General features: G+C 50.2%; 1 protein-coding gene across 1 annotated transcript; it reads left to right on the forward strand.

The window, feature by feature from the left end:
• The first annotated feature begins 1,679 nt into the window (after window positions 1-1,679).
• Window positions 1,680-26,476, forward strand: TRIB2 (tribbles pseudokinase 2). Its single transcript, XM_045549059.1, has 3 exons — window positions 1,680-3,338; window positions 8,076-8,368; window positions 24,066-26,476. The coding sequence occupies exons 1-3, from the start codon at window positions 3,069-3,071 to the stop codon at window positions 24,532-24,534; spliced, it is 1,032 nt and encodes a 343-aa protein (XP_045405015.1). The 5' UTR covers window positions 1,680-3,068; the 3' UTR covers window positions 24,535-26,476.
• The last annotated feature ends 681 nt before the right edge of the window (window positions 26,477-27,157 follow it).

Here is a 27,157-nt window from a genome sequence, read left to right on the forward strand (position 1 = left end):
AGTCAGAGGCCCAGCCAGGACTGGAGCACAGGTCTCCCAAGCCCTAATCATTAGGAAGCTCAGTAAGTGGCCACTGAACAGAGGAGGCCAGGCACTTTCCTTTCCGACCCATTAGCAGAGGTTGCCTCGGGTCTGCTCCTGGCTCAGGCCAAGTGCATTCATGGGGTAAGACTGAATTAAGGGCCCCTGCTCAGTCACTGGTCAAGGTGATAGCCTAGGGAAACACATTTATCCCTTAGGATTAGGAACTGAGTCACAGGCAGGTTTGCAGGGAGTAGAATGAAATGTGCCAGGAGACTTGGGGCCACTTCTTCACCTTTTTTCAAATTCCGTGCTAATGGGTGGCCAGCTTTACAGTCAGTGGCCTCTCTCCATCTCTGGGCCAAGAGTGACTCCGTTGTCCCAGGTGAGCATAATTATAAATAGCTTTTTTTTATTCTCTAGCATCCTACAGTGGGGAATAAATTAAGGAGTTCCCTCCCCCAGTTGAAAATATGCTACATCCACATAAAAGCTATGAAGTCTCCAAGAGTTGTCCCAACTCCCCTTTTCTAGTCCCTTGGCTTTTAAAATTTATTTATTTATTTTGCCTTAAAAAAAAAATGTCCCCTAACAGATTGTGTCTCATTTAGTAGGACACATGATTTCAAGGCCTGGTCTTTAGAGCCTCTGCCTGAGTTCAAGCCCCTTTCCTCCTGTGTTCCTTTCTAAGCCAGCCAACTGCGGACTGGAAGCTCCAGAGGAAATTAGAATAATTCAGGAATAATTCGGGGGTGAAACTGCAGCCTTCACCTGGTCCTCAGTATTGAATGTATTTGCAGTGCATGTGCTGGGGGCAAGAGAGAAGTCAGGAAGCCCAGAGTGCTGGCGGGGAGCCAACAGCGCTCCCTGGAGGTGTGGGTGCAAAGGTTTGTCTCACTCGGCCTCCAAGGCCCTCCGGGCCACTGCCCTGGGAGGGGAAGAATTGGTAATTAAGTGTGGCCTGAGTCAAAAGGTGCCTTCAGCTGATCTGCTGAAAATACTGGGAGCCCAAACTGGGGGTGAAGACGAGGGCAAAGTTGGGGGAGGGGGGAGGCGGTGACACCATCTAAAAGCAAGCAATGGATTTCTTTTTAAATGGGGAGAAAGGTGTTGGAGAGAGATAATGAAACTAAGTCTTGAAACTCCGAGCAGTAATACTGATCCTAGCACATTCTTCCAAAAACGGGACGAGCTCCTCGCTCAGTGCAGCATCGGAGCATAGGTGGCCCGGTGCTCAGAGGATGCCCGGTTTTCTGGGGAAAAGCGCCCAGAGGGTGAAGTAGGTACGAAGTGGACTGGGCGCTGCAGGAGCTGCGCGGGGGGACGGGCGAGCGCTCTCGGCCTGCAGCCCCTGCCCAGCAGTCCCAGCGGAGCGCGCAGCCGTGGCCCGGCGTGCGGCGGCCCCGGACCGCGGGCCGCGGAAGGATATAGCACTCTGTTTACTTCGCCCCGGCCGGCCCGGGAGCCCGAGACCACCGCAGGCGCCCCTGCCCTCAGCTGCAATGGCAGTGGCAGCCGTCCGCGCCGCCGGCTGGCGCGGGGAGCAGCCCGGGGACTGGCAGCAGCGAGGTTGATTGATGGGCGCCCGGCTCAATGAGGGGGGCCCGGGCGGGGGCGGGGCGGAGCCGGCTCCGGGCTGAGCCAGTCGCGGGGGCGGCGGGGGGGCGGAGGCTCCGTGGAAATGTGTCGGTGACATTGAATGGGGAGCCCAAGCGCGAGCGAGGCGCGCGCGCGCACACGCGCACACACGGCCCGCTCGCTCCGAGATCCCCGGCCACGTAAGTAACTATTAATACCGCCTAGCCGGGAGATGCGGGCGTGCTGAGCTCGGGGATTGGCCTCGGGCACCGTCGGCCATCCCCTTTAATTTTTAAATACACAGTCCTCTGTTACCTCTGGGGGGCGAGAAAAAAATAAAAGAAGAGGACCGGCCGTCAATATTCTCCAAAACAAACCCCGCCGGGCAGTTCGGGTTCAGGGCAGGGGGAGACGGAGTGGTTGCAAATTATTCCAAGGCAAGATCGGTTCTCCAGCGGGAACGGGGGAGAGGAACGCCGCGCGTTGGCACGGTCGGGGACGCATCCCCTTCCAGCGCCCGCAGGACCCCCAGAAGCGCGTGCCGGGGAATCGGAGGCCGCCGATCTGCACTTCTCGCTTCTCTCGGAGGAAGACCCGGAGCGCGAGCGAGCGGCGACAGCATGATCCTGTGCTGACCTCGGCACGGCGGGCCAAGCCCTGGGCTTTGTCGCGGTACCTGCGCCCGGCCCGCGCCGCAACTCCGTGCCCGGCTTTTGCAATCTTTTGTTGGCAGAACTGACCGCTGCAAGTTAAACGCTCCCTTGCTATTTTTCTTTTTTGTTTGTTTGTTTAATTTTTGGAGAGCCCTGGCGATCTTGGAAAAGCCTCAGACGCCATCTACAGTTAAAACGTAGGTAACAGACCTCTCCGGCACCCCCCCTTCCACGCCCCCCACCCTTTCCACCAAAAAAGGGGGTGCAGCGCGGATTCTGGCTGGCGCGCGTCGCGAGCCGGTAGACCCGTGCTTATTTCCTTTTTCTTTTTGTTTGGTTCCTAACGCGTCGAGACCCAGCCGCCGCCGTGCGCTCCCCGAAGACGGCGCAAACTACAGCCCGGCTCCTCCGCCCCGTCTGCGACTCGGAAGCCTGCCTGGGGACCGCGTCGGGAAGCCCGGCGCTGCGGCTCCCACCTTAGCAGTCCGGTGGCTCCTCTGGGTCCACGCCGGGGAGAGAGAGAGAGAGAAACTAAAAGCGCGGTGACCCTGCACATTGCTGGCTGCTCTGGGGTAACAAAAGGTCTCGAGTTGCCTGCCGGCCGAGTCACCCCGGGAGCGGGAGCCGGCTCTGAGCAGACAAGGTGCCGGTGGCGCCCGTTCGGGGGCTTCTAACTCTTGCTCCACGCAGCCCCGTCCCCTCCCCTCCCCTCGCGTTCCTTTTTAAACCCGTGGCACGGAGGCGCCTGCAGCCGCACTCGCCAGCGACTCTTCTCTCCAGCGGGTTTTTTGTTTGTCGCGTGCGATCCCCACACTCATGAACATACACAGGTCTACCCCCATCACAATAGCGAGATATGGGAGATCGCGGAACAAAACCCAGGATTTCGAGGAGTTGTCGTCTATAAGGTCTGCCGAGCCCAGCCAGAGTTTCAGCCCGAACCTCGGCTCCCCGAGCCCGCCCGAGACTCCGAACTTGTCGCATTGCGTTTCTTGCATCGGGAAATACTTATTGTTGGAACCTCTGGAGGGAGACCACGTTTTTCGTGCGGTGCATCTGCACAGCGGAGAGGAGCTGGTGTGCAAGGTAAGGAGCCCGGGGTTTGGTTTTGCTTTTTGTCTTTTAAAAAGATACCCCGGCCCTTCGGTGGGGGCTGCAGGGGGCGGGAGGTCACCGGGCCCTCCGGTCTGGGGAAGGGAGATTCGCAGGATAATTATCCGTGGCCTGGTTAAATGAATTTATTCATTTATTTGTTCGTGTTCGACTAGTTGCGAAGTTTTTAGACCGTTTCAGACAATGGGGCGGGCTGCAGTGGGGGCGTTTTGGGGAGAGCCCGGGGAGAGGAGGGCGCGGGACTGCGCGGGGCCCCGGACACGCGTGCTCCCGAGGGCTCGAGGGTCTCCGCGCGAGGCCGGGTCCCGCTGCCCAGGGGATTTCTTCGTGTGTCCAGCCCCCTCCCCTTGCAACATGGAGCAGGGAATCCCCCGTTAATTTTAAAGACACCGGTGGCTTGGTTTCTTTCGCAGCCATTGTTCTTAGCAGCGTGCAGGTGTTAAACCTTTGTTCCGAAGGTGCCCTTTAAAACAGACACACAAAGGTGTCCCCTCAGGCTGAGCCCTGGGGCCCAGCACGGGGAAGGGGTTTACAAAGACTTTCTTCTGCCGGGAGCCTTGAAAGGAGGATTGGGGTGGAAATCAAAGCCGGCGCATCCTCGGGTTAATAGTGAATCCTTTGGGTCTTTCTCTCTGGTCTCGGCTTCTTCTCATCTCTAGACTTCCCTGCCTGTACATCACCCCCCTCCTCCTCCCCCTCGATACACCTTTTCCTGTAAGGTTTAGGCTAGCGTTTGGAGCCCTGGGGATTCGTATTGCTAATACTGAGATAGACACTTCAGTTTCCTTTTTGTCTTTGACCCTGAACAGTGACTGGCTTGTGTATGTGAGTGTGTCTGTATATCTTTGTGTGCACCCACAGTGCCCCAGACAAGGGAATGAACGAGGAATAGTTGCAAAAACAAATGACTACAGTGGAGCATATACTATTACCCAGAATTGGGCATAGATCAAGAATTCATTGTCACTCAATTTTAGGTTTGCTATATTTCCGGGGGGGGGGGGGAGTTGGTAAGGGAGGAGTGGGGACCCATGCTGCCTTTTAAATGGGCACTGTGTACAGCTGTGCTCCAGTAATGCATCACACTTTGGCCATTCACCACAGACTGCTTTGTGGACTTGGCTTATTTCATCCTGGACTGGAGTATTTTATTGCAAAATTTGGGTTTAGTGGAGATCTCCAGTTTTGTGACTGTTCAGTTCAGACCTTGGGGGGAAATCGGAGACTCTTTAAATATTGCTCTTTGCTTGTACTGAGCATTTGGTATTTTGCATGTTTTGCAAGTTATTGAGATCCAGAGCAACTGTGCCCGGTTAACCAAAATTCAGTAGGCTATTCAGAGCTCAATTGAATTCTCAGAAGTCCTGCAAGGTTGCACAATAGGATAGTCATCCTTTGAAATGAATGAATTCCACAGAGCTGCCACTCTTGTATAAAGTATGCACAATCACCCAGCAGTGAGTGTTTTTACTGCTTTTGCTCAACTTCAGTACAGCATTTTAATATTTTTCAAAGGCTGGAGATGGTTTTAAGCAAAGGGACTCTGCAGCCAGATTCTGCAGGAACATCTGGCTGTTATTTCTTTGTTTAAAATCAGAGGTGACTCTGGCCTCTGCTCGCTCTTTCTCCCTTCAAATTCTTCAAGACATATTTCACTTTGGGCTGACCTTACAGTGTCATTTGCAGACTTGGTCTCTGGCCTAAAACTGTACTTAATCTGTTGGTTTAGTTATTGCAAAGATTGAATCAGCCCCTCACCAATTATAGTGTAGCTGCAAGTGGATTTAAGTGCAGTGTCATTGTTCTGCTTGACAGAGGTCATCCCTTTAAGACACAGCAGCTTCTGTTTTCCTGACTTAATACCAAAGCTGACGTGGGTGACTTCTTATACAAGCATAGTTGTATATATCCTAAGAAGCTCCAAGTGAGTTTTATAAGACTGCTTCTGTGAACTACCCTGAGATATACTGTGGGCTCTTAACTTATTTTAAGGCTCAGTGAAATCTACACATTGAATTCAGTTCCTTTTGATGTCTTAAAATACAGGGTTCATGTTTCCTAGCTCTCTGTTGACCAAAGAAGAAAGTCTTTGCAAAAACAGATAAAATGTAAATATGCTATTTATCATAGAGGACTGTATAGTAGGACACTCTTTGGGGGAAGAGAGATTCCAGGGTCAATTCAAACAAAATAATCAAGATTCTTATTGTTGCCATGTGCCTGCTTTTACTAGGCAAATGAAGGAAGGAGCTTTAGGGAGTCTTTAACTGTATGTTTTCATGGAAATGCTGGTAGCTACTGTGCAGATTGACATAATTACTATCTTGGCAGAATGGGTACTTTTTTGCAAACGTTATTAATGATTGTCTATCTTACTGCCTTATCTGAACTGTCACATTATATAACTAAGGCTCTAAATTAAACATGTAAGAAAAGCTGGCAGCCAGGCTTATGGCTTGATTTTGCACTTGAAGGTGATGGTTTAAATGCGAATCCAAGCCCATAAATGCATGTTATAGCTACTAATAAAAGTTTGGCTCCTTCCCATTTGGGCAAACATAAGTACTTATTTTATTTTTCATACTCTGTCCACCATCTTAGAATTTGGTCTGTTCTACAAAGGGTATGTCTGCATTTTGAAACTGCCATGAATATGTTAGGTTTTTTTTTTTTTTGATTCTGTGTCCATTCAGTTTTTCAACAGTGGGGCAGGATAACAGGCTAAAAGTGCTGAGCAAAAAATCACCTTTTTTTTTTTTAAATGTACCTGGAGCAGGAAGTATATTATAAATAATCATAACTCTGTGAGCACTGTTGATGGAACCTGCAGCTTGGTGCTTCAGAAGACATCATCCCCATTATATAATGCAGAGTGTTTACGTTAGCCACTGCAAAGCGTTTATTACTCTGAAATTTTTGAGGCTTCCCTGAGTGTCTGTTGCCTGCAGTCTGGGTGTTAAAGTTGACTCAAGCATTTCAGATTCCTAATTGAGCAGGCCTCTGAGGTCACTGCTCTTAGGTCATCATTTGACAGTATCAGGGTGTGATTTGTGGTCTCTGGAGATGTTGAAGTATTCATTCTTAAATTCTGGGTTATAGTGGCAGCAGCTGTGCCGCTTTCCTGAGATGCCTCATTATGGTTCATTCACAACGTTCCTGTTAACTTTGCTTCTTCGGCAGGGTTAGCACCAGCCCTCTTAGCTTCTTACTACCCCTGTTTGACTCACAAATTTTTTTTTAAATTCATTTTTTGAAGATTAGAGCGACTTAACTCAGATTCTTAAATGGCAGCCTGTGTCCCTGGGTGGGCTTCAGAGGGTCTGTGAATCTTCTTAAAATGAATCCAGTATTGTGCATGCATTTGAGAATGGGCATTGTCAGCTAAGAGAGGACAGAGCTTTTATCAGATTTTATGTGAGATCAGGACCAAAAAAAAAAAAAAAAAAAGGTTAAGAGTGTTCTAAATCAATGTCTTCATTTTGTGAAGAGGAGGGAGGTCCAGTAACCCTAAGCTCTTTATCCATCTCATCCAGATTGTTGGTGGCCGAGCCAGGATTACAGCCTCAAGGTTGGAGATTTCCAGTCCTGAATTTTCCCTACCACAGTGCAAAATGATGGCCAAGGAGAGTATATTTTAACTAGTGAAAAAGCGATTGAAGAAGCTAAATGATTGTGAGCTGATAACACAAAGTACATTGTTTGGGTGTTCCTGCCTTAGATGCTTTCCAGCAAAGCACACCCACGCCTGCCCCTGGCTCACGCACAAACACTGAATAGATCTATCTTATCCACGCTCCGAGGAAGATAGGAAAACCACATTCCAAACCCAGAGACTTATATTTCTGATTTGTGGAGGTCTTGAAATGAATGAAAGCTTTTTTTTATTTTTTTAATAACCTCAAAAATTCTCTGTAGCGTTAATTTCTGTTAGGTCTGTTTTAGAAGGTATTGACAGTGCATTGTCTTTTTAAGCAAGCCCACGATGAGGAGGCATTTCGCAGGCTAATTTTGATTCATAGAAAATCATTGCATAACTGTTTCATTGAGTTAGATGTATCTGTGGAGGGAAGAGAGGCAGCAGCAAGTCAGCTTCCTTATTAAGAAAGACTGTCCTATTCCTAGCCCTGCCACTGGGGGCTGGAGTTCTGGCTCATTCTCTGAGCCTCAGTTCTTACATCTGTAAGATGAACATACTGAATTAGATAACCAGTAGGCAAAATCTAGATACTTAATCTATTAATTTCTAATATTTTGTATAGTGCCTGTTGATGTGCATTTTTTGTTTTGTTTTGTTTTGCTGAAGGTAAATAAGATTTTGTCTGTATCTCTTGGGTGGGCCACTTTCTCCCCGATTTTGCCTCAGTTCTATAAACGGGGGTGATTGGGCTAGAGAGAAAAATAATACAGTTTATCATTTGTGTACTGTATTACATTTTGCAAAGCACTTTTACCTTTATTTTCTCTTATAATCCTCCTAACACTGAGTCAAGTGTCATTTGCCAGTTTTACACATGAGGACTTGGAGGCTCAGAGAGGTCAAGTGACTTGTTCAGAGCTGCACAGCTGGGTGAAGGCAGGGCCAGTATGATCTGGGTCTAAGTTGACCACACCTTCCATCACCTCAAAAGCCCATGCCAGAAGGAGGTGTCAGCATTGTGTGGTTTGGTTGTGCAAGAGGCACCTGTGACTCTGGTCTTCTTCCTGTCCTAGGTGTTTGATATCAGCTGCTACCAGGAGTCCCTGGCACCGTGCTTTTGCCTGTCTGCCCATAGCAACATCAACCAAATCACTGAAATTATCCTGGGTGAGACCAAAGCGTATGTGTTCTTTGAGCGGAGCTATGGGGACATGCATTCCTTCGTCCGTACCTGCAAGAAGCTGAGGGAGGAGGAGGCCGCCAGACTGTTCTACCAGATTGCCTCAGCGGTGGCCCACTGCCACGATGGGGGGCTGGTGCTTCGGGACCTCAAGCTGCGGAAATTCATCTTTAAGGACGAAGAGAGGTAAGTCCCATTCCTGTCCAGACCATGTACTGTGATAGGCTGCTTCTGATGGCTTGCTTGAAACACTGGAATGAGCATGTTTTGCCATCGATTGTGCAGATGAGGGAAAGGAGGCTTAGGAGGACAAAAGGGAAGTGACTATTGCAATTTATAAGTGCCCTTGAAAAGCAGATAGCCACCACTCTAAAGGTGGCATCCAGTGTTCAAAGGACAGGGGCCAGGATACTCTGTGTCCCAGTAAATAGGTATGGTTTCGTGTCATGAACTCTGAAGGTGGCTGCAAAGCTGTGTGGCATTTTCAATGTCAGTAAAGGCAGGGTTTTGAAAATTCTACCTTCAGAACACTCAGTGCCTAGAATCCGTCATTTATAATTTATTCATTCATTCACTCCTTCAGTAGCTATTCCTTAGACGTACATTATGCATTAATCACAATTCTCAGTACTATTAATATCAAAATGAATCAGATAGTCAACTGACCTATAAAGGAAGTGTTGTAGGCACCAAATAGCAGTTTGCTCTGGGTCAGATGAGAACCAGGGTGGGGCAGGGGATGCCAGTTTTAAGTCGGACTTGGAGAGTCAAGGAAGGTTTTATGGGAAAGGATATTTTGGAGCGGAGACTTGACAGATGACGGTCCCATGGGCAGTGTGGGGAGGACTGGCATTCCAGGTGAAGGAGCTGCCTATGCGAGTGCACAGCACCGTGAAGGTCTTGGTTATTTCAGGAGACAGCTGGACAGGATGCTGGGCATCTGGGTTCTATTCATAGTTCTGCTGCTAATGCTACATTCCGTGTAGCAGACCCCACTAGGGCCCTGCTTTCTCTTCAGCTGACTTTGATTGTCAGAACTGCTTTGAGCCACTTTTTCTTTTTAAGAATGTGATTTTTTTTAGAGGGATGGAGGCAGCAAATTTATATTCATTGCTCAATGTAGTCCAGGAATTATGCAGGAGGCTCTACCTCTTGTAGAGACCAGCTGATACCTTGGTCTTGGCTCAAGGATACCTTTATTTACTAACAGAAGAAGGGGCGCTTTTCTCTCCTGCAGCTTAGATACCTCTGCCCTTGGATCCTGGAGACCCAGGTCCTTATCCAGGTTTTGCCTTTACAACTCTCTGTGATCTTGTCCCTGTCCACTCGCTCCACCAACCCCTCCCCTGGCCTCATGTGCCTCATTCTCCTGTTTTCATGGCTCTGTTGTATTGGCTCTAAGGTCTTTTCAAGTGACAACGTTAAGGTATGTGCTGCTTTGAATATTCTCGTTTGTAAGATGAATATATGCCGACCCCCAGTGGTATACTGACTGTCTTACCCCTCTGTTTTCTACCTTTCTTGGAGATTTACTAACTGCACCTACAAAAATAAGAAGTAATATTTGTTGACCTTTCACCATAAGCTTATAGTTTAACTTAATTCTCTGTACACATTGGAGATGCGAGTATCATCATGCCCATTGTATAGATGAGGGCTCCAAGCACAGCACGGTAAGTCTCAGAGTTGCAGACAGGAATGAGCAGAAGTCAGGCCGTATTCTCTAGTAAGTCAGCTCTCAAGTAATTCATTTGCCTGCCAGGGGGCATGAGGACGACAAACGCCCTCTCTCAGAGGGATTTGTGTTTTTAAGCATCATCTTGGATTGTGTCTCCTTAGAGAGGAATTTTCAGGCATCAGTGAGCAGAAGGATGGAATGGCCAGGGGTCACACCCCCATAGCAAATACATTCTTGTGAAATGAGCAGAGGAGGGTGGATGTCCCAAGTCGTGGAACATTGGAACAGGAGTGGACTGGGGGGGTGGCAGAGGGTCCACACTTCAGCTCTTTTGTGTGGCTGCCAGGAGCAGAGCTCCAGAGGCCAGTGCACTTGCCCTAATGTGCAGGTCGGACCTCACCGTCGCCGAGGCAGGGTTTTTACTCTCAGGCCTTTCTTCTCATTTATGAGAAGATGTATCAGAGTCCCAAGGAGCGTGTCATGGTAAAGCCAAAATCCTTGATGTCCCAGGACTCAGAGAAGAAATATCGAGATACAAGAAGCTTCCAACCTGAGGACTGTGGGTCTCTGGCTTTCAGTGTGGAGTTGTTTGACTTTGTGAAAGAGCGTGACCCTTTCCAGAGAGAACTAGAAAGGAGAATCTGATGTGAACGTGTAACCAGAGCAACACCCTGGAGCAAATGTGTGTCAGAGCGAAATCCTTCGTTTTCAAGAGCATCTTCCAACTTTAAAAGAAAATGTAAGGGACCGTTAGGGAGCTGGTCGTCCCCCTTTGGTGGCGTGTCTGGGAACACCTTGGGCCACACGGTGCCGCTGTCTCGTGGGCAGCCTTGGCTTATCACGGCCCTGAGGGACCCTGGGGAGAATGATAGCCCTGCATCTGATGGGTGAGGTTACCGGCCGCCCAGGGGGCGAGCGACCTTGCTCAAAGTCACATGGCCAGTCTGAGGGTGCAGCCAGCCTGGAAATCCTATCATTTCACCCCAGAGCTCTTTCTCTGTCCCATGCCACACATATGTCCCAGTGGGCCTGCCTTTCTGGAACATGACGAGTGTCTCTCTCTGGGTAGCTCTGAGAAGGTCGCTTCTATCTGCAAGGACATTCTAAATGTTCTAAGCAGTAGCTGATAGGAACTTTTTTTTAAACCCCAGCGGTCAACTTTTTGTGAAAGGGAAATATTAGCCTTTTTTCTTCTTGTTGTTCTTTTTTTTAACCTCTTGATTCCTGAATGCGAAACTTCTGGTTTTTACACTCATGTTATTTCTCCCTCTCTGCTTCCTGGCAGAATAGAGTTTCACGGCAAAGTCTCTGTTATTTGGGTGGGTAGTGGCTACATGGAGGACTTTGCCGGCGTTTCCTGAGGGGAACAGGGTGAGGCCAGGCCTCAGAGGACCTGGGACATCACTGGAGCAGCCACGCTGCCGGCCGCCCTCACTTTCCTTCCTAATTGCATCACTTTGGGTAGAACTAAAGCTTCCTTCTCTCTCAACGACATTGAAAGCGTGAGGAAGCAATGGGTAAATTTGAAAGGCTTTTGAAAAATTAAACCCTAGAGTCAGTGTCTGTTTCTAACCCTTTACCCATTGGTCCCATGGGGAGAAAGCCCAGAAGAAACTTGGGGGAGGGGTGCTTTCTTAGCCCTGCAGTCGTGACATACCTCTTCTCCACGTCTGTCTTCTCTCTTTCAAGGATGTGCTGCTTGTTCTCTGATGAGCTTGAAAGTGGTCGAAGGGACAGGGATTATGTAGTAAAATTTCCCGAGCCCCACCCGGTGCAGAGCAAGACCTGCCAGTGGGCAGACACCTTGTGCCCAGGCTTTGGGTAGTGGGCCGTCTGTGAAAACATCTTGGGGGAACTGTCAGAGCCTTAAGTCCAGTTCCCCATGGGTAGCTTTGCACACAGACGTAGAAGATGCCCAGCGTTGTATTCAGACCTGAATCCAGTGTACCTTCTGCTGCTGGGCTGAACTGGTAGCAGCTCGGACTCTTCTGCTTCCATTTTACTTTGATTTGGGTTCTAGATTCAGATTCTGAGTCTACCACTTTTTAGCTATTTGGTTTTGGGTATGTCGTTTAATGTTTCTGAGCTGCAGTATCCTCAAAGCAGAAATAATAATGGCATTCCTTCCAACCATAGGGCAGTTATGAGGGTTAAATGAGATGATTCCGTGTTGCGCTGGGCAGGGCAGGCACTCATGAAGAGGCAGCTGTGCCCAGAGTGGATGAAACAGTGCCATTCTGGGTGAGCAGTTCCCGGTGCGCAGTGGGTTTCCAAAGAATGAAGTCGCTCTCCTTGGAAGCCTGTTCTGTGAAGAGTGGCACCTCGTGATGTAGGGGTTCAAATTTAGGCTGTATCCTCTTCTCTCTTCCTTTTGTGTATAATCATTAAATTAGTGCCGAGAGGGTGACCGGCAAGTCAGATGCACCTGCTGTGGAACATGAAGCTCAGAAAGACCAGAGGGCCACCTGCTTGTGCCCCGGAGATGGCCACAGGCTGGTGCAGGGAGGGGAGGGTCCCGCCCCTCCAGGCCTGGACCTGCCACTGTTTGCATCCCTGGGCTGCTGCTTCTCCTTCATCCCTGGGATGTGTCATGCAGGGCAGAGCCTCTGTTCTTTTGTTTGCCCTGCTGAAAGGGAAAAACCTCAGGGCCCACAGGCCTTGAGCAGCATTTTGAGGAAGTTACGCCCCCAACCCCAACTGAACTCGCCTGGACACACCCTTAGGATCCACAGTTGCTGTAGTAAAATCTGAGTGAGATGTTCTGTGTGAGCCGGAGGGGCTGACCTGCAGGCCGAGCCCTGAATCTGATAGAAGAAAGTGCCCAAATCCCCACAGGGCGCCCGGCTCCCTCCAGCCCCGCGCTGCCTGCTGTGCTATTGGGGTGATCTGCTTGATGGGCCTGTGCTCAGAGGCCCCCTGTTTCAAGGGGAGGCGTGAGCTTGGGAGAAGGCCTGTGACTGCCACGTGGAGTCAGAGGTGCCTCTGCATCCCGGTTCCTGTCCTTGCACTTATTGGGAGACTTAACCTTGACGGGTTTCCTCATCTCTGTGCCCAGACTGCCTCAACTGTGAAGTGACAAGACTTTCCTCGTAGAAGCAAATGAATCAACACAGCTGAAGCCGGTGCGTGGCACATCCATCAGCCATAGCTGCCTCTGCAAGTGGTGGCTCTTTGTGTCACACAGGGCCAGGTCCCTGACTGACTCAGGGGATGAAGAGCGCTTTCCAGCTGGTGCACCCTTGGGCCGCCTAGTGAAGGCGGATGGGGCGCTGCTCCCCCAGCACCCCCCTTGCCATCACCCCGCCGGATTTCTGCCCCGGTCAAGCCTTCTTGTCACCTCCCCCCCCACACACACCCCGGTCCCAGTTCAGCGTTGACAGTTCCCTGCACAGAAGCGCCCCTGTGAACTGAGAAACATGCTCTTTATGTGTTTCTTCTTTGGCGAGGAGATCTTTAAATCTTGACGTGGCAGGTTTCACTTCCTCTGCTTTGTGGAATCCGGTGACTCTCCGCCTCTTCAGGATGGAAGCTGGGACCCTTTGCAGAAACCCAGCGGCCCTGGGGATCTTGGCGTTCTCCAGGCCACCTGCCCAGATGTGCAGACCTGCGCCTTTGTCCCTCCCTGAGCGGCAGTCAAGGCTCTGTTTCTCAGGTGTGGTCTCTAGATTGGCTCTTGCTTCAGATCTTCACGTTGCTCCCCCCTCTGTTGAGGTTTCAGTATCTAGCAGAGGTCAGAGGGCAGGCATTGGAGCCCCAGGGACCAGACTCAGCTTTTCTTTCATTTATAGCTGTGTACAGTTTTTCAAGTTGTGGTCTCTTTGTATTTTAGAAAAATACCTTACCTTTCTACTTTTACGGAGACAGCTCCTGACTTCCCTTATTTGGGAAGGACCACCTTTGTGTACTTGAGGCACTGCTAACCCCTGGGGAAGGCTGGCCTCCCCTCCTCGCCCCCCAGGGTGGATAAGGACCTCCCCCCCTTAACACCCTCACATCTGTCATAGCTCGTCCCCTACTCTTCTGAGGGTACATTTGTGCATCTCTGGGCTGTCCTGCTGGACAGGGAGCTTCCTGGGGGCAGGGGATGGTTCATGTTCACTGCTCCTAGAACATGGTGGGCCTTGCTATTTGTTGAGGAATGAAAATCTTTTTTGGGTAGGAGCAGCTCAGATTGGCTTCCAGTGACAATGAGAGAGGCAGGGATAAGTAGAGATCATTAGCATCTAGGTCATTGCCTGGAGCCCAGAAAACTTGTAAATCCCCCGTGGAGACACCTTTTCAAAGAGAGCTATTTTCACAGTTCCCCATTAAGTGAGAAATTAACCCATCATTCCCATTTTGATTTAATGATTTATGCAAAAGTGACATTTATTTAAGACACTGTTTTCAGTGTCTGTGGCAGGTTGTAATTTTATTCATGAAGGGCTTTTCTAATCATAATCAGAGAGGGGAGAGCTTCCTCAGGGTTCTGTGCTTAGACGTAGACTAAATAGTAGCGATTGTTCGGCAAGATTTCTGGCTGGGCTGTGTAGTACTTGTACTTAATAAATTAGCTGATGAGGCCCCCAACAAACCGACTGGAGGCGCAGTGGTAAGAGTGTTTGGTTCTTCCACTTAGCCCTATGGTCTTGGCCTATCTTCCCTGAAAGTGCTTAGAGACAGTGTAGGTACAGAGCCCAGCACTGACTGCAGGTGCTTAACAACACAGTTGTCATTACTGCTATTAGCCTCATAACCCAACAACCTGGAAACTCAAGCACTTGTTCAACAAATATTTGCTGAGCACTTGTTATGTGCCAGGCACTGTTTTAGGTGCTGAGGATACTTCAGTGCCCAGGGAAACAAACCCTGCTCTCAGGAGACTTACATTTCAATGAAATAATACCTACGGCCCTCCATGTGCCAGGCCCTGTTCTGACTGCAATGTGTAATTAACTAATTTAATTCTAACTAGCTGATATATTTAAATTAACCAGTTTAAACCCAGTGATTAAGGGACCTTGTTATCACCATTTTACCCAGGTGAGGAAATTGAGGCGCAGGGTCTTACAGACCCAGGGTGTGTACCCAGGAGACCTGGCTCCAGAGCCTAGGCTCTCAAAGGCTAGTTTGGCTCCAGGAAACAGACACCAAGTAAAACACCACCCCTTGCGCCGAACCCTTTGAAAGAATTTTCTCACACAGTTAGGTAACCAGCGTGTCCCAGGAGGACCCGACTAGCCAGGGTCTGAATAAAGTTCGGTCTTCAGTTTTTCTGAGCACAGTCATGGCAGTCGTTGACGGGGCTACCAATTAGCTAACCCCATGGGCGTTCCTGATAGGCCCTGTCGTTCCATTTTGTGGGATTGGATGGAACCCCATAACATGGAACTGTAAGATGGGGTTCATTTGTCTTTCTCTCCCCTATGCTGAACACAGGACTTAGCATCACAACTACTTACTGAATGAATGACAACTGACAAAATGGATGTGTGAATAGCCCCTCATGCCCAGAGACATGAATATTATAAGAAAAATCCTGTAGCTGTATTGAAAGTGGAAGACAGTGTATGGAAACACATTTTAAATGTTTTTACTCAGCACTCTTGGATGTTTCTCTGAATCCTGGGAACAGAGTCTAACATATTTGAAATGTGTTTGGACATAGACATTGTAGTTCATGAGTAGAGTCATGCCTGGGTGCCCTGAACTCCAAATGGAATGTTGGAGCTGGAGGGATCTTAGGCGTGGGGGACACACTATCTTGCAAACATTTTTTAAGCACCTACTATGTCCTTATAGTGCTAGGTATTGGTGATGCAGGAATCAGTGCAAGAGAAACCTTGGCTAATGGAAAAGACCTTGTAATAGTTATTTAACAATTCCAGCAGTGGAACAGGGTATGGAGAATGCTCACATCATGGAGGCGATGGGAGGGTCCCGAACACCTGAGCAAGGGAGCTGGGTGTCGGGAGGGACATGCTGCTGGAGGGTCCTGTGTCAGAGGTCTAGGGCCTGGGATACCCGCCTCTGACCTCGAACTTGCCCTGATTCCAGGAGGAGACATTGAGGAGTTTCTCTAGGGACAGGTTTGTGATTGTGGACGTTCAGGTGAAGGATGGACCCAGGGTGGTGAGACCAGTGGCTGGGCATCAATTTCAGGGTGATGTGGCTCAATTTCGGACTGTGGCAGTGGGATTGGAGAGGCGGATGGGTAAGCGGGGGTTAAACCCAACCCTTTTATCTTTACGGACAAGGAAATGGGGGGAAGGTGTGTACCCAAGGTCCCAAACGTTTCGTGGCACGACCAAGAGCAGAGCCCAGGTGTTCTAGCTCCCTGGCCTGGTGGAGTCTGTGCCTAGGCACATACCTGAGGGGGCTGCCGAGGGCTCCCTGCCCAGTGGAGCAGCCCCGTGTGGCCCAGTGAGCAGGTGGACAGACACACAGGGCTCCCTGAGTCCCCTCCCACTTCACTGATGGAGCAAGGACAGGAACATTCTGGACCCTGAATCAGTCTAAGCTGCACTGCTGCAGCAGCGGCGGCACCTCTGGGTGCTCCTGGCCAGCACTGAGCCTGCGCAAGCTTTTCTGAGAGGCGTATCGATTGATTTGGGGAGGGGGGTCCCTCAGGAGCCATGTCTGGACGCAGGCAGCCAGCGGTGAATGGCGTATTGATGAGGAATTCCTGTTAGCGGGGCCCTGTCTGTCTGGGGTTTCCCTGTCTGTTCCTATGGCGACAGGACGCACTTCCTCCTGAAGCCCCTGCACCCGCAGGCTGCACTCGTGTGATGTATGATGTCTGCCGGGGCAGTGGGGAGGCGTGCCAGGCCAGTGACCCCTCCCCATTGCTCAGGGGCACGAATGTGCGTCTGCATGTGGACAGCCCCCTCGCTCCATCGGGCTGGGCAGGTGGTGCCGTGGAAACACCTGAGTGCTGGAGTCGGCTTGAGTTTCTCATCCCAACTGTGCTGTTTCCCAGCAGCTCCGTCCTCTCTCTGAGCTGGAGTGGTCTCGTACAGCAGGTCATTGCGGGACTCCCACTCCCAGGTTGTGTGGTGTTGTACCTGATGAGAGCCTCATGCCACCACCCCTTCCCCTCTGTCCCCTTCCCTGGGGACTTCTCGCCCTCCGCGGGGAAGCCCTGAGATGTTTCCCTGAGGGCTTACCTGCTGCTCTCCCTGCCACTTTGGGAGCCACCTGAGATAGGACTTGGGGCAATTCACTGAATCCATAGGACCTGGTGCAGAGGGGCTTCCAGAGGTGACTGCTGGAAAACCCCATGCACATGTGAAACAGAGAATTGCATGAGTGACAGTTTGGCGTAGATTAGGGGCCTGTCAAGTTCTAGTGGGGGTAGCCAGGTCAGCATGATGCCCCACCGTGGTGCCAGGACCGTCCTTGCCTGGACCCCCATTAGCAGTCGCCCCGGTGGGCCCCTTGCCCACACCACTGGACTGGCTGCCGGGGGTACTTTTCAGTAATGGGCAGAGTGAGGCCAGACTTGGCCACAGCTGACCTCTCTCCCTTGACCCTTAGCCTGCCTGCACCCCTCGACCACATGGCCTTCAGTGACTTCCCCGGGTTTCACTGACCTCAGGCCACCGGACTTCCCATCCCTGCCAGGCCCACGTTGTCTGGCTGAACTCCCAGCTCAGCTCAGCCCCACCCTGGCCCACCCTGTCCTGGTCTCTTCCTGCCAAGAGCCCAGGGAGATGCTTAGAGGTTTCAGAGCAAAGCGTGATTTGCTTGTGTAGACCATTTTTGGTGTTGTGGACAGAGCACTGAACTCGGACTTTAAAAACCTAGGTTTGAATCCCAGCTCTGCCGTTCACTTGCTAGGTGGCCTTGGAGAAGTCACCTCCACTTTCTGTGCCTCAGTTAACGGGCAGGTCCATCCACCTCTGTGCACCTCCTGAGCTGTAGCAATTAGATAACACATGGGCTGGCTTTGCACCTGATCTAGTGCCGAATCAACCTTGCACTGTGTCTGTCTTCATCAACTCAGGGTCTGCCTTTAAAAGTTTCTCTTTTTCCACACCCAGGAAATCTGTGATTTTGGTGCTAGAATGTATTTTGCAGAAGACAATGGCATTAGAATCCTCCTGACCTTCAGAACTCAGCTTTTTCACTTACCCTGTCTATGGCCTAGGACGTTTAATTTTATGTGCCTCAGTTTCCTTATTTGTAGGAAGTTTGCATATATCATAATATTTGTCTTTCTCTTTTGTTACGAGAAATGAAGATATAGGCTGTAAAAATGCCAGCATCTAGTAGATGCTTAATACATAGTTTTTATCATTGTTACTGTGATTATTAGTATTAGGATGTCACATAGGATGTGTTGTAATCACTATAGCTTAAGAATTAAAGGAAACGTTAAAATCAGGAATTTGAAGCTGGAGGAGCCCTTTCAGGCCTCGTAGCTATTTGTTCTTATTTAACAGAAGAGTTGAGGCTGTAAGATAGCAGTCCATGGGAACTTCCCAGCCTTTGCCGAGAGAGAATGGGGGATCGGGGCTCTCAGGGCCCATCCATGCTGCTCCACAGATGCTGGGAGAAGAACCACATGCTGCTGGTTCTGGCTTCCTCACCTGGCACCGGGATCCGGTGACACAAGGCCTGGCCCTGGGCTGGGCCGTCACTGAGTGCGTAGGCTGCCCACGTGTAAGCCGTGTTCATTCATCAGGTCGAAAGCAAAGCAGGCTGTTCTCTTCCTGTGCCAAGCACAGTTTGCAAAAGGCACACAGGGATCTGGCTTCTCTGGCCAAATCAATCCTACCCTGGGCTGTGGCTTGCAAAGAGATGTCCCTTCCCCTGAGCAGTTGGAGGAGATAAGCACTGTCATGTACAGATTTTTGGTCACAAAAATTGCCACCACCACCCTCCCCCTTTGTCACTTTCAGGAATTATTTTTCTTGGACCATCTCTGGTACCACCACCTCCAAGAAGCACATCCCGATTGCCCTAGTTAGAACTGAATAAAGTGAGAGGCTGAGCTGGACACATAGCTGGGGAAGAACATTCTAGGCGGGAGGAGGAACAAGTGCAAAAGGCCCAAGAAGAAATGTAGTGACAGAATTTACATCTGCTCCTACGTGCCTGGAGCCGGCAAGGTCCATCATGCTAGGCTCTTCATAGATGCTGTACTTGCATTATTACATTTCATTCTCACAAAAACCGGGAGGACCGGTGTTACTTGTCATGTCTGCATCCCCAGCGCCTGGTTGGGGGAGCTCAAGCTGAGAAAATGCTCAAGAAATGTCCTTATAATGCCTGAATGGTGAGTGGGACGTTGGCATTACTAGGTCCACGGATGCTCCTGTTGACCTTTATGGAAATTGACTCCTTCGCCTGGAAAATTCCCAGCGCCCAGACTGTTCAGGGGCCATCGTCAGTTGCAAGACTGTTGATTCATTTCCTGACATGAGCTCGTGCGCTCCGCACGCGCAGTCTGAGAGGAGCCAGTGGCAGCCCTGCCTCCAGAGCGGGAGCCAAGGCCCAGGGACCCTCAGCAGCTCCCAGCAGCTGCGTAGCGAGTCCACAGGGACCCACCCGGCCTGGCTTCCCTCTGCTCCCCTGGCACGTGATGTGCACCCTGAAAGGTCCTTGTTTAAAGACATAATCTAGAGCGGTGGCCTCGACCCTTGACTGTTTGTGATGTCAGCAAGTTCAGAATGTTCTGAGGAGGAGGCAAGGTCAGTGAGAGGCCTGCAGGTGCAGCGTTTCCAGCCCGGCTGCCTCCAGGCTTCTTTTCCCTTCTCCCCTCTCCCACTTGGGATGCAGATACTCCCCTAAGGAAGGAGCAGGCTCCTGCCCCGAGGACCAGCTCTCCCTGACCCTAGGGAGCACATGTGCTGACCCCTGGCCTGAGCGACCCTGGGCGTGGTTTCCTCCGTCACCTGCTGGGGTGAGGCCTGAGGAAGGTGAGCGCCAGCCGCGGGCTCGCCCGGTCAGCTGTGCGCACTTACTCAGTCTCTGAGTGCTGGGCTCATCCGCCAGATGAAGTCACAGTGTCTGCCTCGGAAACGTATCTCATAAACTTGAAAGAGAATATGAACATAAATGCCTAGGAGGCATTAAGTGCGTAGATGACATTTGGTTCTTAATGATTTTCGAAGCCAGAACTTGAACCCAGGGCTCTCTGACTTCGAGACACTGCTTTGCTCTCTGACCTGCCTGGGTTTTTTGTGGTTGCACCGCCGCAGCGTGTGGTGACAAGCAGGCCGGACGGTCCCCACTACAACCCCAGCCTCTGAAAGAAGGAGAGTCAAGTGCTGGATGGGTCCGCACTGGGGCAGCCAAACTTCAGCAGCGCCTGGAGTGGACTTGGAATGTCATTCTCCAACTTATTAAGTACCTGTGCAGCTTCTGAGCCCTCATCTTGAGGTAGGGGAGGAGAAAAGTGAACTCTGGTTTGGGGGGATATTGACAACGTGGGGGCCTCAGCCGTTTTCTGAGGCCCTGATCTATTACGGGGAGAAGGCTTCCAGGAACAGGGGTGAGGTGCTCTGAAGGTGGGACACTGCTCGGGGAGGGGGAGGTGACGGAGAGAGTCAGCATCTGAAGTTGTGACCTAGAAGGGGATAAAAAGGAAAAGGGCTTCAGATCCGGCCTGGCACAGAGAGCCTGGGGGGGTGAGGTATGTCCCCGGACAAGGCTGGGCCAAGAGCTGTCCAGGTCCCTGAAATCATATCTCCCCCCGCCTCCCCTGACAGGGGCCTGCGTCTTATCATGCACATAATCTCTCACTTGACCACCATGTGGCCCTGGCCAGGTGGGCAGAGCAGGGACCCTTCTTCCTTTCCAGGTGAGCATGTTGAGGCTCCCTGCGAGGGTTAACAGCGTGGTCGTCCCTGTCCTTCTTGTATTGAGCATCTGCTCTTTGCCCAGGTGCTCAAGGTACAGCAGCAGACATAGGTGTTCTCTACATACGAAGTGACTTCAGCCACATGCCCACCAGCCCCTGGAGGTGGGGAAGAAGGTGGTTACCCTGAGATAGCCACCAAAATGATCCGTAGAGTATCACTGCAAATCCGTACAAATGTGACTGCATCCTGTCTCCCATGGTGATGGGCGGGGGGGCTTCCTTCTGGAGGATGGACAGGCAAGGCCGTTCTAATAACGTTCGTTTGAACAGAGACCTGACAACAGCGGGCTGTCACATACTGGGGAAGAGCATTCCACGCTGGGGGGGCAACGTGGCAAAGGCCCCCAGAAGGACAGGGCCAAGCAGTGCATTTGAGGAACAGAGAAGAGGCTGGGATGGCAAGAGGGAGTGTGGCTGAAGAGGAGGTGGAGGAGCTGTGGGGGTCTCCCTGCAATGTGGTCAGGACAGCACTGGGGGGTTTTGGCAGAGGAACCCGGCTCCAAACCTGGATCCTTTGATTCTGAGATGCGTGCTTGTTCCACTGGACCGCCCCTTGTCACACAGATGGGGGAGCTTATTATTGTTGTTATTATTATTGCTTCCACAGTTGTAATTATTCCCACAGCTACTCTGCTGCCAAGACAGTGAAACTGGGGCTGAGGTGTCTGGCTCACCCCCAAAGTTAGGCAAGAGCATTAAGGCTGCGGGTGGGGGGAGGAAGCTGTGAGAGAAGTCACTTGTGCCCCGCCCTCCCCCACCCTCCTCTCTGCACGGGGGGTTTCTCTGGTTCACCTCCCTCTGATCTCAGGACAGCTAGCAAAGTTGTCCTGCCGCTCCACCTGTGACCTTAGATGAGAAAAAGCAAATGGAAGAAAGAGATTTATTTTTAATCAGCTCAATTCCAGATTAGCACATCTAGATCCTTCCTATTTTTATAGAGCATTAGCTATAGGCGCAGCAGAAGAACATGTATTCTATAGATTTTCATAGAATTTGGGTGAGCAAATAAAAAAGGAAAAGATACGTTGCTGTGTATTACAGAATCCCAGAGTGTTAAGACTGGCAGAGGCTTTGAAGACTGCCTCCTCCAGATGGTTACACGACAATATGAATGTACTCAATGCCAGTGAACTGTACACTTAAAAATGGTTGAGATGGTAAATTTTATGTTATGTATATTTTAACCACATAAATTAAAAGAAAAAAAAAGACTGCCTTTTCCAATGCCCTTCTTTAAGGCTGAGAAACAGATTGAGTGACTCAGCCATACGACAGGTGAGAGCAGAGCTGGGGCTGGAACCTGCCCTCCTCGCTCCCGGCCCAGTGTCCTTCCCCAAGACCACACCGTTCGTTGTTCATCAGTGGAGATGAGTACGGGGAAGTCGTCACTCCTTGATTTTTGGAACTCCTGAATTCCAAATATGAGATCTTAGAATCAACCTGGGATTTTACCAAGCCTTTTGCTAGAGAGAGCTCCCAGCAGCTCTCCTTGGGTTAATTGGAACCTCACCACCCTCTGTGGCTTTGAGCGGCTGTGGTGGTCACCCCGCCAGGCTGAGGCCTGCAGGCCGAGGGAAGAGGAAAAGCAGCAGGGGATGGACTTGAGTCACTAGCTCTGACTTAAGCCCCCATTGTGGTTTTTCCAGGCAACTTTCTTATTCTATGTTCATTTGAGCTTTGTAATTCTTTGGGGCAAACGGGAGATGCTTGGATGTGCACTTTTGAGGTGAAGGGAGCAAGTCATGCGGATGACACAGCCCTGTGGATGCTGTCTAAACCCTAACTCCAGCCGCTCCCTGTTCCTCCCCACCTGGGCAGCAAGCCCGTGTCGGGGAGCCGATGGAATGGGCTCGAGAACTACCAGAATTCTGCAGGGTGGTGCCCTGGCCAGGGGAGTGGGGGGAGGATTTCAGTTTCCAGCACTGGAAAGTAGTAATTCCTAACTCCCCACTCATAAAGAACAGTAGGGCAGGACAACAGGAGGCACCGGGGCTCAGGAGGGGAGTCTGGGCTGGGAGCTGAGGGCCCGGGACAGAGGACAGCCCTCAGCTACTGTCGATGAGCCGTGAACAAGTCACTCTGCTTCCTGGTCCTCACCTTCTCCCATGGCAAATTAGGTGCAGTTAATGATAAGAATTTAGCCCACGTCCCGAAGTACTTACTGAGCACTTACTTCATGTATTTTATACCCAATGATGCCATCGAGCCTTACCGTGTAAGCATGAGTGCTGGGTTCCAGGGAGTCAGAGTTGAATGTGGGATTTTTCCATCTCTTTTCCCGAGCACCCGCAGGAGAGTCCTGGATTCCCGTCGGTAACCACCATAATCCTACAGTGGCAGGGGGGAGGGGGATTGTGGGCACGGTGAATGTTTGAGAAGGATCTCGGGCTCATGCTGCTCACATAGACCCCCATGCATACAAGCACATGAGAAGTTAGAATCACAGATGTGTGGCACAGGCCAAAGATGCAGGTAACCTAAGTCAGGTGTTAAGTACCAGGGCAGGGACCAGAACCTAGGAGTGTGATGGGCAGGACGGGAGACAAGTGCAGCAGGAAATCTGGGAAAGAAGATGGGCTCGACAGTAGGATGTTGCCTCAGGACTAGGTGATGGGAGTCCACTCCTGCTGGAACATTCCCTGCTTCCTGCCTGTGTCCTAAAGAGAGGATGCTGGTGTAGCAGAGCAACGGCATGTCAACTTAGGAAAATGTAGGGTCACGTCTTCTGCATTTCCCAACTAAAAGGTTCAGGCAAGTTACTCAAACTCTCTGCACCTTGGTTTTGTAGTCTGCATCTGCAAAATGGGATAGTAAAATCCTACATGTCTAACAGAAGGCACTGTTGTGGGGCAAAAATGCGAGTGAAGTAGTGTGAAAAGCCTTGGCAGGCTGTGTTCTATCCTGTTAGCCAGAGTGCACAGGGAGGTGTGGACAGAGCCGCTGTGGGCTTCCCAGTGGTTATATCTGAATTGGAGTCCTGTGCAGCCCTGTCCTTACGTGAATTTGACTTTCAGAAAATTACTTAATCTCTTGTTTCCTCGTCCCCCCAAGACAGGGTGGTAATAATGTTATTTATGCTTTGTTTAGTTGTGAAGGGTTTGAGATCCCCAGTAGATTGTAAGTGTCAAGAAAAGACCTTATCAGCTGTGTTCACCGTGTGTCCGAAGCCCTAGAAGACTGTCTGGCAGCTAGCAGGTGCTCAGGAAGTAATGTTGGGCTGGTCGGATGAGTGAATGAATGAATATGAACGGGGAGTCTTTGGAAACATTGTAGCAGAGGCTGTGTTATGGTGATGGCATTAATGTGTCTCAGGGCACCCTCAGGAGCTTATTTTTTTTTTTTTTCTCCCTCTCTTGCAGGACTCGGGTCAAGCTAGAAAGCCTGGAAGATGCCTACATTCTGCGGGGAGACGATGATTCTCTCTCCGACAAGCATGGCTGCCCGGCTTACGTGAGCCCGGAGATCTTGAACACCAGTGGCAGCTACTCGGGCAAAGCGGCCGACGTGTGGAGCCTGGGAGTGATGCTGTACACCATGCTGGTGGGGCGGTACCCTTTCCATGACATTGAGCCCAGTTCCCTCTTCAGCAAGATCCGGCGTGGCCAGTTCAACATTCCAGAGACTCTGTCGCCCAAGGCCAAGTGCCTCATCCGAAGCATCCTGCGGCGGGAGCCCTCAGAGCGGCTGACCTCGCAGGAGATTCTGGACCATCCTTGGTTTTCTACAGATTTTAGCGTCTCGAATTCAGGATATGGTGCTAAGGAAGTGTCTGACCAGCTGGTGCCGGACGTCAACATGGAAGAGAACTTGGACCCTTTCTTTAACTGAGCTCACGCCCTACAGAGACTTAGCAGGTACCAGGAGGGCAGTGGAAAGAAGTTCTTCCGGGGACACATATCGCCTGCCTTGGTAGCAAAAAAGACACTCACACTCATAAGTTTCTTGGTTCAGAGAAGGAACACCTTCGAGGAGCTGACTAAACATGTAGCATGGGGGCAGAAGACGTGGGGTGGGGGTGGGGGTCAGATGGACGGGAGCCCCCTGCAGCTTGTCTTTTCTGACATAGCCTGGGAGACCACCCCTCGACAGCCGGGCCACTCCCACCCACCCCACTTTCCGTTTTGTTCCAGAATAGTTGCAGATCCTGACAGAATCAAAACTCTCTGCCTCAAACACACATCTTGGCATGGCACTGTTAGCATTTAACTTCTTGTTATGATTCAGGGAAGGAACAATTGGCTGAGGCATTTTGTTTTTTTAAACAAGCCAAACCACCTATCTGACAATTAATGGGGTTCACTTAAAAAAAAAATTCGGTGCACACAGACGGACATGAAACCTGGGTGCTAAGCTAAAAGAAAGCAAAAGTCCAGTTTGTGTCTCTTAACCGCTCTCCTCGACTCACTTCTTCTAAATAAACAATTTAATATCTTGGTCAGGAAATGACATGTTAATGCTTTGCTCCCTGAAGGGGAAAAAAAATCTGTCCTCTAACAAGCTATTCTGTTTCGTGTCAATTGGTTTGTGGCAGGAAGCTATTTGAAGTCAAACTTCCAGATGCATTACTGCTATCATAGTTTCAAGGGGGAACGTAGAGGGAAGGAGAAAGGAAAAAAGAAATCCAACTCCTTTTTGGTTTTTTTCTCTGGAGCGATGAGGGTTTGTGTTACAGGCATTCCTCTGTGCTGACATGGTGGCGATGGGCTGAGATATCAGCAAGCTCCCGGAGTCTGACGCCTTCGCAACACCCTGATCTCAACTCAACATCGGTCTTTGTTTTATTAGAAACTAGTGAAACAAAGCAGGTTGTCCCACGTGTATAAAATACAGGGCAGCTATTTAGTTTTCTTTACGAAGAATGAAGAATGATCCTTTTGGCTTGGAAGGCCCTCTGGTTTGGACAAAAACCCTCAGTAAAGTCAAGCAAGAAGGATAACAAACTGAAAGCTAGGATGATATAAATAAAAACAGCTCTCTGTCCCAATACGCACCTTTGGATTTTCAAGAACTCTTCTATTTATTAAGGAAAATGTCACATTGTGATGTATTAAGCCAGTACTTCAATTACGGGTTGACTTGGGATGATGACATGTTACATGCTGTAGTTACATTTATAATTTTTTCTTTCCTTGTTTGAGTATTTCTGTCCCTGAAATAACCTTTATTTGGCTTTTCTAGATAGCTTTATTTGATTTCGAGTGGCAAAAACGTTTTTTTATTATGGCTTTTCTATTGCTGTATGATACAGAACTCTTTTGGCATAAATATTTGTGTTCCCAGTACCTCAGTTGTTTGGATTTTACTGCCTGTATCTGTTTTGTGAAATGGTCATGTTTTTGGGTAGGTAACACATTGGACTCTAGTGTGTAAATGTTACTTGAATCTGTGCTCCATTCTAGTGTGTGGCATGTGTGTGCAGACTCTTGGCTGCTTTGCGCCGGCCCCGCGGGTGCCCTGTCCTTCGCGTGCCCGGGAGGGCGGCTGCGCCATTCATCATCGGGAGACGAGGCGGCCGTGGATTCGCCCTTGATGCTATTTTGCTGATGGAAGATACAAAGCAGAGAAGTGTATTTTTATGTTCTGAAGATGGTGCTGTGTCGAGAAGGACCTTTCTTTCTTCCCTCTCCCCTATTTTTTCAGTCCCTGGTAGGAGGAGAGATTGCTGATGTGCATGGTGGGATCTGTGGCCTCTGGTGCTTTGTCCTGTATTTGGTTTCATGTTTTTGTCCTAATCTCTTCAATCAATAAAATTGTGCGTATTTAACTAAAATTCGGGGGTCTGGAAAATGATGGTTTTTTTCTGCCACCTGTTGTGTGTGGCCACCACACACCAACCGGGAACTCACACCTTCTGTTTGCAGTAGGTATTCACTCATTCGGTGTGAACCACTACTGCTGTTTATTAAAAGTGAAACCTACCTTTGATCATACGGAAGCGTATGCCGGCCAGTCTACGTGTAATAGCTCACCACAGTGACCGTCACAACTGTGGGAGATACCAACCACATGCTTAGTACAGATTAGGAAATAAGTCCAGAATGGTCCCAGCTTGTCCAAGGTTAAACAACCTGTAAGGGATGGACCCAAGACTGGACCCAAGTCTGTTTAGCCCTAAAATTTTACTCTGTCTATAATGTTAGAGTCCAGAGGTTCTCAGGGAGAGTTCTTTGGAGTAACCAGGTTCATTTGGGGTGCAAATAATCCAAGCTTCCCCCTGGATTCCCTAGGAAAAGCAGCACATGCTGCAAGCCTGATTGGAAACCCCCAAGAAGGAGACCACCCGACTCCCTGCAACTATGGTCTGCCCGGCAGCTGCCCCTTCAGACTCTGCAATAGCAAGCTGGATGGGTTGTACAGTGCACCTCATGTCACTATGGAACTGTGGCCCAGAGGGGCTCGATTCCATCCCAAAATGTTCAGTCATTACCTCTGCTGTTTCTGTGAGGGCTGG

Source organism: Lemur catta, chromosome 4, assembly GCF_020740605.2.
Source record: "Lemur catta isolate mLemCat1 chromosome 4, mLemCat1.pri, whole genome shotgun sequence".
NCBI classification, from domain to species: domain Eukaryota; kingdom Metazoa; phylum Chordata; class Mammalia; order Primates; family Lemuridae; genus Lemur; species Lemur catta.

Coding starts and splice junctions, on each gene's coding strand:
- TRIB2 (XM_045549059.1), top strand. CDS start 3,069: ATGAACATACACAGGTCTACCCCCATCACAATAGCGAGATATGGGAGA. Junction 3,339..8,075: donor GAGAGGAGCTGGTGTGCAAG/GTAAGGAGCCCG, acceptor TTCCTGTCCTAG/GTGTTTGATATCAGCTGCTA. Junction 8,369..24,065: donor ATCTTTAAGGACGAAGAGAG/GTAAGTCCCATT, acceptor CCTCTCTTGCAG/GACTCGGGTCAAGCTAGAAA.